Consider the following 15000-nt stretch of genomic DNA (forward strand, 5'->3'; position numbering starts at 1 on the left):
TGTGTGTGTCAGTCATTCTACTGTAGTCTCCATATTAATTACTCTATACTGTGTGTATGCGTGTGTGTGTGCATTTAGCTCTACTCCCTCACAGTAGCCGGCCCTCCGTCCAGCTGGCGTCCTCCGTGGTTGGACACTATGATGCCCTGCACGCCGTGCTCCACGGCCAGCTCCGCGTCCTCCTTGGTCAGGATGCCCTTGATGATGATGGGCAGGCGGGTGAGGGACTGCAGCCAGTACACGTCCTTCCAGCTGATGGAGGGGTCCAGGGTGTTGGTGGGCACGCCGTACTCGTCCGGACCAACGTTCTCCTGCGCAGGGAGGTAGAAGGGAAGCAAAGACTGATGCACAGAGGGGTGTTACGAATACAAGCGACAACAAAACAAAAAACGACGACAGTGATGACAAGGTGGTTACAGTACATACAAATATAGAGAGGAAAATGGGTGGGTCAGGTTTGTTCATGTTCTTATGAAGTCAAACATACCACATAGCACAAGCTCAACTATGGTATATCTAAATGGATGTAGCTGAGTGTTCAAAGAGCAGTGGTTCAGCAAGTCCTAAAGAACAGGCGCCTACAGTATAGTACAAAGAGGTAAATCAACTAATAGAAGAGCATGAGGACTCTTCCATTAGATGATTTACCATTTAACTTAACCTGGTTTACTATTGAATCAGCTTTGTAGTCTACAGTAGGCCCTTGGCGTCTAAACGAAATACCATGCCATAACAACAGCTACAGCTCAAGCTGCAGCAGCATCACTATTTGTGCTGTTGTACCTGCAATTTGTTTGACTGGCCAGCATGAAAACAGTTTCAGTGTTGGCGTAGTCACTGCACTTTGCCTTTGTAGAGCAGAATGCTACAATACTCTACTACCACTACTACTGCTAACAATAATAATGATTATAATAGTATGATAACCGTATGACAATCATCATATAATAGTACTGTATAAAGATAATGATGACAGCATGATAGTAGTAACATTGGCTATTCCTGTCTTGGTTACAGAAGCTTGACCAGGCCACAGCCACACTTACCTGGAAGATGCCTTCGAAGTTCTTGACCTTGAGGTGCGGAGGGAGCTTGAATTGGTTGCGGATGTCGTCGCGCCGCTTGCCCGTGTAGGGCACGTCCACGGTGAGCACCAGCGCGCGGTAGCCCAGCGCCTCCACCCGGTGGATCAGCTGCTCAGACAGCTTGCGGTCGCGGTACACGTACAGCTGGAACCAGCGGTAGCCGTTGGGGGCCGCGGCGGTGATCTCCTCCACCGAGCAGGTGGAGTATGTACTGCTGATGTAGCACGTGTTGACTGACTCAGCAGCTGTGGAGGAAGAGGAGAGAGAGAGAGAGAGAGAGGGGTTAGAGATAGATAGATAGATAGATAGATAGATAGATAGATAGATAGATAGATAGATAGATAGATAGATAGATAGATAGATAGATAGATAGATAGATAGTATGTAGCAGAGTATGTAGCAGATTCCATAGGTGTGGGTGAACATAGAGATTATAGAGTAGATATACAAGTAGATAGATACATAGATTCTAGGTAGATACTGTACATACTCAGAGTGAGACCTAGAAAGCTAAAAAGATTGAAATTGTAGATAGATAGATAGATAGATAGATAGATAGATAGATAGATAGATAGATAGATAGATAGATAGATAGCAGAGGCGATTCCTCTTTGAGTACAAGGGAGGCGCAGCCTCCTGTCCAAAATCACGGAGAATAGTATGTAAACTAATGCTTTACACAACTTAATAACATTGCTATTTCAGACCCAGCTCCATAGAAAATGCATGTGCTCAACTTAGAGATGAAACCAATCTGTTATAAGATCCCGAGGCTCGCACGAGTTTTTTTTCCGCTCATGACAACGCAAGCGAGTCGAGTCTCAATGGACTTCAATGGCATGTGGGATTGTACGATTTTTCAATGGCAAAATGCTAAACGGTCATTGGCTATTGCCGTGAAATTTTTTTGATTTTGAGACTGAGCCTCACTGGGAGTGAATGGAGAAGAGAGAGGAGGGGGGAGGGACCGGAGACTGGAGCTCCGACTTGTGATTGGGTGAACCCCGTGTCAGTAGGCTACAGTAGTTGATTTCATTTCGAAATGCGGATATGTTATTAATTTGACTGAGAAGTTTCGTCGTGGTAACCAGTGGGGAAGCTATTCATTGCGGTGTACTCCAGTTTTGTGTACATATTCTTGTAAACCTAGTGACACTAGTGTTGCGAATAAAGTCTTAATACACCGCATTCCACATTATTACGCAAATGACATTTTTCGCGGTTTCCCCAAATAATCAATACAAATGACAGTCATCATAATTTTCAAGTCATCAGTCATTAGAGTACAATTAAAAAGTTTTTGAATGAACCTTCCAATGACATCTGTATTTTTTTTAAATAATAAAAAACTTAAAATGCTCTGTTCCACATTATTAAGCAAAATAGTTTTTTAGTGTTGTAATCCAAATTTCCAATTTACATCAAAACAGTTGGAATTTGGTACCTTCTAAATTACATTTCAATGTTCAATACTTGGTGATAAGCTCTTTTTCTTACTAACTGGAATGCTGCGTTTAACATTGAAGTCAATGGCAGGGCATTGTATGGGAGTTTTGGAAGCCCAGATATCCTTGATGCTTTGCTCTCAGCTGTTTTTGTTTGTTTGGTCTGGTGACCCACACTTCACTCTTCAATATACCCGTAGATTTCTATGCCACCTGTAGGTGCTTTGGTGGTATCGACATTCTAACTCACCAGACATAAAACCCCATTGAAAACGAATGGGATGTTATGTCTGGTGAGTTAGAACGTCATCACCTTCAAAGCACCTAAACGTGGCAGGGAAATCTACGGGTATATTGAAGAGTGAAGTGTGGGTCACCAGACCAAACAAACAAAAACAGCTGAGAGCAAAGCATCAAGGATATCTGGGCTTCCACAATTCCCATGCAATGCCCTGCCATTGACTTCAATGTTAAATGCAGCATTCCAGTTACAGCTTATAACCAAGTTTTGAACATTGAAATGTAATTTAGATGGTACCAAATGCCCACTGTTTTGATGTAAATGGGAAAAAAAGAAAGAAATTTGGATAACAACACTACAAAACTGTTTTGCGTAATAATTTGGAACAGAGCATTTTGGGCATTTTAAGTTTTTTAATATTTTAAAAAATACCGTTATCATTGGTAGGTTCATTCAAAAACGCTTTAATTGTACTCTAATGGCTGATGACTTGAAAATTATGACGACTGTCATTTGTATTGATTATTTGGGGAAACAGCGAAAAATGTCATTTGCGTAATAATGTGGAATGCGGTGTAGTGGCATGTCCTTATCCTTTTTAATCTCCCAATTCAAAAGTTGAAGTTGCCTACTTTTCGTTAGGGCTAGCTTGCAAGAAAGCTAGAGAGCTATGCAAAATGCCAAGCATTGTGGATTAAATTCTGGCGAATTCCAGTCGTCCTTATGAGGAGAAAATGAATATCAAGGAGCAGAGCAGAGCACTGCCTAATATTGACTTGGTGAAAAAGGTAGGGAAGAACAACCGTTTCTTTTGAGCTTTCGTGGTGTCTTATCAACTGGTTAACTGCCAAGTCCCATGAGTGGCGAGTCCTTGTTTCCTACTGTGTTGGCAATGTCTGGTAAATAATTAAAGATTTTGCGACCTCTAGTGGTAAGTTAAGCCGTGCACCCAGTAATGAACAAAGACAACGAAGGCAAACTCAATCACATCATTATGTGGCGGAGGTAGGCCTAATGATAATAATAATAATAATAAAAAAATTCCCTATGAATAGGCTACAAGGGGCATAGCCTAATGATTAACAAATTTGTTTCAACAAGAGTCCTTTAGTGTGTGAGGCCATATGTGGCTCAGGACCAATGTAAGATGTGTGTCAACCCCCCCCCCCCCCCCCTTTATTTTTGCGTTCTGGACATATTGTAATTGAACAGCCTCCCCTGTTTGACAGACTACCAGCCGCCACTGATAGATAGATAGATAGATAGATAGATAGATAGATAGATAGATAGATAGATAGATAGATAGATAGATAGATAGATAGATAGATAGATAGATAGATAGATAGATAGATAGATAGATAGATAGATAGATAGGAGTATGTAACCGTTGTTCATAGATTCCATAGGTGTGGGGGAAGATAGGGATTGAGTAGATACACAAGTAGGTAGATACATAGATTCTAGATAGGTAGATATATACTATACATACTGAGAGAAAGACCTAGAGAGCTAAAGAGATTGACATTGTAGATAGATACATAGATACAGTAGATAGATAGATAGATAGATAGATAGATAGATAGATAGATAGATAGATAGATAGATAGATAGATAGATAGATAGACAGACAGTCCGTCATACAATGTGTCAAACAGGAGAGATTCAGTGGTTGAGGTTATGTAATCATTATTACTTACAAAAGATAAACAAGGGGCGAATAGCAGAGAAGGTATAGTACAGTACTAAAGTGTTGAAGTACAGAGACTGCTTGAAATTTGAAAGTGATTACATCTGTAAAATCCAACATCTCCCTCTAGTGGTGGAAAATTTACTGCCCTCCAATGCTGTGCAAAATTGCACAGCGTGCATTACTTTCATAAGCAATAGAAAACGAAATGTATAATCAGAAAGATATATAATAATAGGGCTAAAAATAAATAAAGGCTCCACCAATATACTTAACTTATCTCAATCTTATCCTAACTAGCTTTCTTCAGGATACCATATCTCTACTTGATTGAAGTAATATAATAATACTAAATGTTACTTAATAATACATAATATATGAACATAGCAAAAATCAGTATAGGTAGAGCCATTTTGGCTGGCACTAAAGAGTGGTACGTGCTGTGGCCACCTCCCCCTTGCGCCAGGCCAGAGGCCAGACAGTGAGAGGCCATGAGGGCAAAAGCACATGAAATGGACGACAGACAGACTGCGGAAGTCCTTTGTCCCCAGGGCCATTCAGCTACTAAGGATACACTGGAAGAGATCATCATTGGTGACTGGACTGCATGAACCAACCCCCCACGCACTCATGCGAGCATGCACACACACACACACACACACACACACACACACACACACACACACACACACACACTCACTCACACACACACGCCTTTTGAACTGCACTGAGACTCTTTACATAGGACAATAATCCAGGACAATTTCTTTTACTACACTGGACGTGTGTGTGTGTGTGTGTGTGTGCGAGAGAGAAAGAGAAAGAGAGAGAGAGAGAGAATGTTAACTGATGTAAGGCGTTTTTGTTTTTAGTGGATTGTGTAAGACGCATCTGGATTTTTTTGTACATTAATTATGAATTACTAACTAATTTGTGGGCATTAGCTCTGACTCTACCATCTGATGTCTGTGACAAAAACGTCATTGACCCAAATACACCGTGTGCTTGGTGATCAGTGTTGGCAGTGGTGTGTTCCACACCTCGTGCGGTGGCCACCTCTCCCTCGTGCCAGGCCAGGCAGTGGAAAGCGGTGGGCGCGATGCCAATGGGGAAGGCGATCTCCGTGCCCAGGAGAGACGTCCTCGTGTCGCTCACCGACACGTCCCGTAAAATTCGAGGACGCAATCTGATTCTGTTGAGGAGCACAGTGTCGGAGAGTGAGTGTGATTGAAGTGACTTTAACCGCAGTCTGATTCTGTTGAAGCAGACAGTGTCAGAAACTGAGTGTGATTAATTCACTTCATGTCAAGTACACAATGCATTGTTTTCAGCCAGCTGCTCAGGTTTCCATTCATTAAAAAAGGCAACTGTGTTTACGTATTAAGGTTCCAGTTAAATATCAAGCCATGTTTAGTCCACTCTTCAGTCTAAGTGACAAGTAGCAAAACTATTTTCCTTCTCCAACCAGCATTCTGATTTTGCAGCAGAACAACGTCATATGCACCATCAGGCGGGTGCTTATGCAGGGACAGATTATGATTTCATGGGCCCCTGGGCCAGACAACAAGAAAGGACCCATCTTCATGGAATGGCGAGATTCCAAAAGGTTTGGGTGTTTAGCGAAAATGTTACCGAGCCTTTGCTGTTGGCCGTTCTTCGTCGAAAAATCTAAAGTAAGGTACTTTGTAGTTGTAAGTGCAACTTTAAGACAATATCAGAACATAAATATAAATAAACTAGTATTTTTTCACAGTGCACCGAGTTCCATATTGACATGATAATCTACAAATGCTTGTTACAATATTGCCCTGATGTAATATATAGCCTCTAAGTAAGGCGATCAGAAGCTCCACAGCCCCCCCCCATTCAGCACCTGCCTCCAAAAAATGTCTGTGCACGCCACTGCTACAGATCGTACATGTTCATGAACAGTATGTTGCATAGAATAGAGTGATTTATTGTACATGTAGGCCTACTATCCTGCACACCCCTGATAGCAAAATGACGTTAAATCGTTGAATCAACGCCCACCTCCGTCGAATCAACGTCCCTTTGCTACCAGGGACGCACATTGGCACGGACATGCTGTGCGTCATGCAGTGTCCTTGCTTCGCGTTTAGCCTACCGTTTGTAAGCCAGTAGGTTGTCGTCCCTAGTGCAACACTCGTCTGCCCCGGCGGCGTAATAATCCCATGTCAGCTTGTTGAGATGCACTTTAGCATACTCCTCGAAATCGTTGAGGCAGACCATTGCCATTTCTGCGCAATGGACACCGTCTCTGCAAAACAGGCATGCACATACGGTAAAAGACAACATTAAATAACAGGCTACTAAAGATGCGTCCATAACAAAGTTACAAATCTCATTGGAATGCCATGGTTATTGATTCCTTTTGAGATGCACACATTTGGATTTGGAGCACTTGGAAATATCTTGTTTGCAAAAAAAATCAGCAAGTAAAGGCAAAACGAGTAGGCTAATCTTAGGCATGCATGGTTCATATAACATTCACTCGAAATTGTGATTAAACCCACCTCAGTGCTTAGGCTAAAAAATGTGGATCACACCACCATCACCTATTTCGAGTAGCCTATAAGTTCAGTAAAGGCGGCTGCTCCTCAGTTTTCAGTCTCGTCTTTTACGCACGGACTGAAGACGTATTTTTGTTGATTACTTTCAAGTGGGCTACGCGACGACTAGGCCTACTAATACTGATGTGGTCACCATGTCAGTGATAGCCAGGCCTATAAGCAAAAAAAAAAAGTATTTGTTTAACGGGCAAACTGCGAAGGGTACAACATTTCACTGTTCTCCAACTCACTAGTTTTAGGTCACGTGCACGTGTTCAACGTAAAGTCACTGACCTACTGTACATCAACACAGGGATGTCAGAAGAGAAGACAAGGATCTGTCATCCAAATGAAGTGAAAATGATCAAAAAAACGTAGGCTAGTGCCGTGTCAGTACAGGCGTCTCCAAACGTAAAACTGGCATAAATACTGCACAATGGATGGCCAGCTGTGAACTCTGAACTTAATAATCATTCATTAACTTTTCCAAGTAGACTACTGAGCCCAAACTAAGGTTTACCACTTTACCCAAAGCAAGAGCATGATCAGGAAAAAAAGCAAAAACAAAAGTTTGATCAGACCAAGGAATACAAAGCAATAGTCCTATAAATAAATAGGTTAAACAAACAAAGAAACACACACACACACACACACACACACACTGTAGGATATTTATAATAGCCTACATGCATGCATTTTAGGTGTTTCGTATAGGCCTATATTTTTTCTCAATTGCAGTGTACCTTATTAAATTGCAGAAATTAATTTTGTTCAATATAGGCCTACAACTGAATGGTTAAAAATACAGGACAAAATGGCTGACTGGGAAAGGCCTTTTAAATCATTTAAAAAAGCTATCTAAAACTACAGTACAGTATCCACAAATTAAGAAAATACAAACAAACAAAAAGCATACAAACACATGAATGTATGGCATTTTTCACACTGCTGGAAGTACAAATGACATTGTGCAGACTGCATGAAGACTGTAAATGTGTTGACTTGTGTGCCTATATGTGTTTGAGCCTTTGTGTGCGTGCGCGTGTGCGCGTATGTGTGTGTGTGTGCGCGCGCGCGCGTGTGTGTTTGAACATGTAGCCCTATAGGTAACCATCCACATACCAAACATTCTGGGACAGCCCAGTGTATGTAGAGTATACGCTACCTAAACCAACATGTCTCCACTCATGGAACTAACTGTACTCTGATTATGTGATGCCTAGCGGCAAACTGAAACTCCTCGTCCAACATGGATGTCAAAAGCCCATTTTTGTCCCTCAAAAAGTGAATGAGTAAGCTACAGACATCCTCAAAAACTCAAAAAGCACTGGTCTACATTTTGAGCCTCCTATCTGTCTCCTTTTTAAATGCCTTAATACTTAAAAAAACAGGGTTGTCACGTTAAAATACAATTAGCTTGTCTTTAACCAGTTTTAGCCTACTCAAAGAGACATCAGGCTTTGATTCATCACTTCATCTCAATGAGATATTAGTTTTTTTTTTTATTAAAGGGATCAGGATTAATTTGAAGTCATTGTGTTTTTATAGTGCTGATGGTGATCTGTCTTACATTTGCCTCAGAAGGTTTAGTACCGTTCTTAGCATAGCATTCATGTAATATATCACATATTCACCTATTATTCTGAATCTTCTTGCAGCTTGGTAAATGTGTCATTCTAGATGAAGCAGTTGGTTTGACAGAGAACCTCAACAGTGAAAATCCAAGTTTGGGTCAGGGACTCCGTTTGTATACCGTTTTAGCCACTGTATCAACAACAACAAGAAAAGAAATACTTCAGGACAACATCAAGCCACTTGTATGGTACAAGTATGCTCGTTACCAAATATGTAGTCAAATTAAGACACAAGACACTACAAATTTAAAAACGAAGGTCACTAATCCAAAACAGCCATACACACTGTAAATGTAACACTACACCAAGTGAATCTAAATTAGGAAAACAACATCTTGCAAACAAACACCTCAGTTTTAGTAATATGAAACAAAACAAAAACCTTTGCCCTCATTTCTGCCCATTTGTATCTCACTATCTCTTCGCGCCATACTGGACTATACCTATTACTCTTTAAAAATACCATAAACTGTAAGCGTTGCAGGATAGATCTTAGCTGTGGTTAGATTTTGCAACCATTAAAAACACGCACATCCAACTCAATGCTCTGGGTGCTGGGCCAGGGAATTAACTCAGAAAACAAAAAATAGTCAGAAGGCTCGCCGACACATCAGGCTGTAAGTGATGGTGTTGTTTTATTATTTTATTATTATTAATAGATGATCTCTATTTTATTGTTATTTATTTTATAGGGTGAACGTTATTTATAAAAACATCAACGACAGCCTGGTGTCAAGGACTTTATATGTGTTTTGGCATCAGCCACATACGTAGGAGAATTCCTCCCAATTCAACATGCAGTATATTGTTCACACTACCCTTGACTTGTCCATACACAATGACGTGGCATTTTTTTCTATTCAACCCTTCATGAGATTCTGGTTTGTTGACATGTTTTAAAGCAGGGGTGGGGAACAGTTTTCATTCGAAAGGCCACTTCAACTTCCTCCAAGTTAACCAGGCCGTAGTTACGCAACAGCTTCAGCGTTGCTACCAGTCAGGTCAAGAGCAATGCAAGTACTTTCTGAGTTCCTGCAAATACAGGAACTCCTCCCACTTTGTTGGGAAGCAAACAATCATTAGCAAAACAAGGCAGGCCATTTGGGAAATGCCGTTTGGGAAATGTTAATTGTTATGCTCTTGGTCAGACCAAGTCTCGAAGAGATTTGAAAGTCGATGATAATTAGGCTAGTAAAAGTCCTTTAAAAGCCGTACTATGAACACAAACGAGGATTCCCCCCTACACTTTAGGCCCATATTGAAGGCAATCACCTTTACAACAGACCCCACGTTCTCTAGGTCCCCTGAATACAACTTAATTGTGTTGCAAATGTAATTTTTAAGATTCTTTTACAAAATATATCATATTTCATGTAAAGCTGCATAACACTAAAATGATATCCGGCCCTTGAGGCATAGGTTCCCCACCCCTGTATTAAAGTGTCTTAACCTACTCCAAATACTATCATTCCGGCACTGACAACTAAAGGGTAGCATCAGCAAAACAACTGCATGTTGAAATTGGGAGGAATTCTTTATCATTGTAGGATAGATTAAAGAAGAATTGTTTTGGCAACAGAATCAGAGGAGTCACTCACCGATGGCAACCACAGTATGTCATTTTGTTGCACCAGGGTCACACGCATGCGCCTTGGTTTTTTTGCTGGAAGAAGGAAACATACAATTAGCATACACTCATTTAGTGTTTTTCCCATCACAGAAGTGTTTAAATATAACCACATTCGTGCTCTTGGCTGTGTTATTACTGGCTGCTCATTACATTTCCATTTCACAATCTAAGTTTGAAAAATTGTTCCCCCCCACACAGAAGTATTTAAATGTAACCGTTTTGGGGCACTTTGATGATTAGGGTCTTGCACTCAAGGGGTGCCATTTCTTTGTACAGAATGTAGAACTTGGAACTCAGAACTCAGAACTTTCAAGTAGGCAAGGCGCCATAGAAGACAGGACAAAAGGTCAAGATAAGACGCACATGAAGAACTGGTTTAATGATAATGGGAAGAGAGGCCAGTACTCTCAGCTGTCCCAGAACTCCTTTCATCCTTTTCAACATCTCAGAAACAGTAGTAGGCTACTTATTTAACCCAGGTGTGGAACGCGTTACTGTTTAAACATGTTCGATTACCTCATCCCCTGCATTGTGTACAATATCTCGCCATAGGAGGGCAGTAGAACGCTAAAGAAAAGTGGAAGTCGTCTTGGTAGATTTGACAGCCTCAGAAGGGCAACTACGGACAAAACACAAGCCTCCCACTGAAATAGCTTGCTTACACAGATTTTGCTAGGAGGACTTTAGTGTCTTTGAAGCACATCTCGCTCAACTCTGGCCAATCAGCGGCAGCCACCTGACCTTAAGTGGCGTGTCTGTCTATCTCCCCTTCCACCTTTTCAGATGCTGCATCCATTGATTTTAGACTGATGACTGGATATACGTACGCCAAACACACTCTAGTTCCTGCAGAACAATTTTTTTTCAGTCTGTTTACATTGAATCGTTGAAATCATACTTCTCTCTCTCTCTCTCTCTCTCTCTCTCTCTCTCTCTCTCTCTCTCTCTCAGTCTTTCTGGCTGAATCAAAAGGGGGAAGTTGGTGGTCGGAAAGGCCACACATGTCTCTAGAAGGACAACTTCAAAACACAAGTCTCACACCAAAAGCCAGGAAGAGAGAGGCAGACATCTCAGGTACAGAACGTACACATTTTACAGGCACATTTCTGCACTGATAATTCAACACTTGGAGTCAAATGTACACTTTTCTAGTTGGTCCTCCTCTAAGTTTTGAATCATCGCTGCATTCTTCAATGTGTAAACATAATGTGTTTTCTCTAGCTGACCCTATTGCTGTAGGTATGTAGAGAGAGTACCTGTATGGAGACATCCTAGGCAGAATGAGTAAAGTACATATGTAGCAGGACTTTCATATTCTCAATCTGCGCAATGGCCTACAGCACTAGTGCGCACCTCCATCTTAGATACAGATTTGAGAATGCGCCACAAAATGTTCAAAGTTCGAAAGACCACTATAGCTCATAACACACACACACACACACACACACACACACACACACACACACACACACACACACACACACACACACACACACACACACACACACACACACACACACACACACACACACACACACACACACACACAGACTTCTCTATGGTTGTCAGTCTTTTGTTCATAGCTTCAACTCAGTCTTGACAAAAAAAACCCTCTCTTTTCACAGCAAACGCAATAGCACATGATCACAACACACAATCCCCTTTTTTTAAAGGAAAAAAAACCCAAGCTACTAAAACTCCACAATAGTCCCCGAACAAAACACACCAGTCTGCTAGCTATGTCGCAGCTACAACCTCTGCTAACCTCACAAACACAAAGACCACCACAACGGCCAATAATTGATGCAATATTTATAGACAAAATACCAGAAACAAACCATTATAACGTCAAACTCATTTATATGAACTATTAAAATGTTCTGACCTTGATTTGGTTCTCCAAACGGCAGTGGGTGGGGGATCGTCGGGCAAACGGTGTGTGGTGTGTAGTGTAGTGTAGTGTGTACGCGCCGCTGCTGCTGTGTTAAGCCGATTGTGAAAGGCAAAGCTGTAGCGAGAGCACCTCGCTCCACGCCTCCGCAGCGCACCTCATTTCACACACAGCATACAGGCCATTCAACTGGCTTTTTATAAAAACACACACACACACACACACACATTGTGAAGGCAGACTTCTAGAAGAAAGACTGGTCCTGGTGCATTACAAAACTAAAATACGTTTTAAAATTAAAAAAATATAATTCTTCCACCTTAAGATTCAGGGAAATTCAGGGACTAAAATAAGTTCACATAAAGAAAAAATCTAACAGTATTCTACAATTTTCTGTGTTGTGGAACTAAATTAAATGGAATACTGCACAGCTGCTTTTAAAGGTTTTTTTGCATATAAATTGCTTAATTTGATCCTTGCTCCTCACCTTCTTTTTTTAAGCGCAGCTATCTGAGCATGTATATGTGAGAGAGAGAAAAAGTGTGTGTGGGAGCACGTGGTTGAAACGGTTACTCTTTTCCTCTGATGACAGTGTGTTGGCTAGGTTCCATATTGCTGTCATAGGGGCTGGGAGTGTCTACTGACCAGTCATAGGTGTGTGTGTGTGTGTGTGTGTGTGTGCGTGTGTGTGTGTGTGTGTGTGTGTGTGTGTGTGTGTGTGTGTGTGTGTGTGTGTGTGTGTGTGTGTGTGTGTGTGTGTGTGTGTGTGTGTGTGTTTATCTGTGTGTTAGTGTGTGTCTGTGTGTGCATAAGCATATGTGTGTCTGCAGGGACGTGCACAGGAATCTCAAAGGGCAGTTGCTCTAACCTGAAGAAAGGGCAACCCCCCCCCCCAAAAAAAAAAAAAAATCCCCCCAAAAAAAAACATCAACAATGAGCGGCCTTCAGAATTTTTTAGGAAACTGCACCATGGGTATTATTATTTTTAGTAGTAGTAGTAGAAGTAGTATATTATTGTCATAAGATTGTCATAATTATTAATATTATTTTATTGTATAGTATCTTGAATGCGTACCATATGATATAACATGCTAGTTTTTAAACATGTAGGCCTACCTATTAATCATATCAGAGATGATCAGCCTTATGCCCACCTGCCCTAAATGTCTCCTGATCCACATTTCCTCATGTGTGGTATGTGGCTGCCCCTAAATTAAATGAAATTATGAGAAAAAGCCTTGATAGTTTTTAAACCTGTATCAGTCACAGAGATTATCAGTCTTATGCCTACCTGCCCTATGTGCAGAGGTCTGTGGCTCTGAGTCATCCTCATCTTAAATGAAATGAAATGATGAGTAAATTAATAGGCTAAATATGAGGATCCTTAATCAATTAACCCACTGTCATCTTTATAATAATAATAGGCATATTCCATGATTAAAATGATGAATATTATATAGGAAAGCTAAAACAATAAGAATTCACAGGTTTAGGTCATTTGTTGGGTCTTTTGTAGCCTATATTAAAAACGTGTACTGTCGCTTTAAGAATTGACCAGCCGGCTTTCATTTCAGATCGCAAAGAACCGTGGCGTGGGAGCGACCAGTTCTTATCTGTTGCTCTGAAGCTCTGAGCTTCTCGCAGACTTTATAACCTTTTATTTTCATTACAGATATTTTAGTTAGTTCATGCACATTTTGTAGGCCTATGTCTTGAGACAGTAGGTAAACAGTAAACGTCAGTTATCATGTGGAGTTTTTTTTTTCCAATTATTTCAATTACATGGACATTAGTGGAAACAGTAGACTATCTTTGGGTCGGAGAATATATCAGCGTAAGAAAAAGCACTTTCCTAGCGGTCTCACCAAGATCAAACCTCTACAATCCTGAAAAAGATTCTCTGCCTCACCTGCACCTGTTAATTTTTTTCGCAGCCAACTCTGCAGAGATGTGCTTCCTTTAGCTAGCCTACCCCCTTAAGTTCTCTCTTGCTTGATAAAACGACATGTCATCTGCATGTTTCTTAGTTGGGTTAGCCTTCCACAAAACAACCTGAGCCATGTAAAACGTTGACTGCAAGCTAGCTGGCTGTCGTTTTTCCCCAATATCTGAACGTGGCACACCGGCTGTGAGATTATTTAGGATCAAACGTCCTAAACTCGAGATCGGCTTTAAGAGGCATTAATTGATCATGTAGTGTAATACTGTGTAGTCTGCTATGTTTCCAGCTCACCTCAGGCCGCCAGGGCAGTCGCTCTACTCCCACGACATCTTCGACATATTTTGCGTCTCTGCCCTGGTCGCATGCATGCTCCCCCCTCCCTCCCATGTAGGAACGCGCAACGCGCATGCTGCCCCTCCCTTTGCCTATCTCTCGAGGTGCAGGTGAATCTGAATTTGAAAACTTAATTTAGGAAGCTTCAATCAAAAATACGAATTGCAAAGCAAATCAGTTGAAACATGAAATCTTAGTCTATTTTCCCGAGGCATATCTACAGCTGGCTGTCGGGTTTTTTTGCTACCTAAACGTGGCGCTGGCTGGCTGTCAGATGTATGATAACTAAAAGTTCTAAACTCAACATTGTATTAGAGAGGTTGATTGTGAGCATATTTTGTACCCTAATATGTAGACTGTGTGTAGGGCTCTAGCCGACACCCAGGCATCTTCAAAATCTTTCGTGTCTCTTATAGGCGCTCAAGCGCCTGTCGCGTGCCTTCTCCCTCCCCACCGGAGTTGTTGCGTAGGCCTACCTCACATCGCTCGTGCCCATTCTCGACGGGTCTGATGAATTTGTATGACTGACTTAAGTCTTTATT

The 15000-nt window shown here is 41.3% G+C and overlaps 1 protein-coding gene and 1 long non-coding RNA gene across 6 annotated transcripts in view; one reads left to right on the forward strand and one right to left on the reverse strand.

The window, feature by feature from the left end:
- Window positions 1-12266, reverse strand: part of hao2 (hydroxyacid oxidase 2 (long chain)) — a 20679-nt gene extending 8413 nt beyond the window's left edge. Inside the window, exons 1-7 of one of the 5 annotated variants that reach the window (XM_063213729.1) lie at window positions 12178-12214; window positions 10261-10325; window positions 8663-8792; window positions 6584-6736; window positions 5499-5650; window positions 1047-1330; window positions 93-311 (exon numbers count right to left, since the gene is read on the reverse strand). In XM_063213729.1, coding sequence (XP_063069799.1) covers window positions 93-311; window positions 1047-1330; window positions 5499-5650; window positions 6584-6736; window positions 8663-8703 — 849 coding nt within the window. In that variant the 5' untranslated portion in view covers window positions 8704-8792; window positions 10261-10325; window positions 12178-12214. Of the gene's footprint in view, window positions 1-92; window positions 312-1046; window positions 1331-5498; window positions 5651-6583; window positions 6737-6992; window positions 7301-7322; window positions 7400-8662; window positions 8793-10260; window positions 10326-12177 lie in introns of those variants that run through there. The other 4 variants (XM_063213730.1, XM_063213733.1, XM_063213731.1 and 1 more) reach the window with 4 other exon arrangements.
- LOC134461015 (uncharacterized) overlaps window positions 264-15000 on the forward strand; it is a 21761-nt gene continuing 7024 nt past the window's right edge. Inside the window, exons 1-3 of the long non-coding RNA XR_010037204.1 lie at window positions 264-409; window positions 1018-1146; window positions 11244-11366. This is a non-coding gene — a long non-coding RNA (uncharacterized LOC134461015). The remainder of the gene's footprint in view (window positions 410-1017; window positions 1147-11243; window positions 11367-15000) is intronic.

Source organism: Engraulis encrasicolus, chromosome 13, assembly GCF_034702125.1.
Source record: "Engraulis encrasicolus isolate BLACKSEA-1 chromosome 13, IST_EnEncr_1.0, whole genome shotgun sequence".
Lineage (NCBI taxonomy): Eukaryota > Metazoa > Chordata > Actinopteri > Clupeiformes > Engraulidae > Engraulis > Engraulis encrasicolus.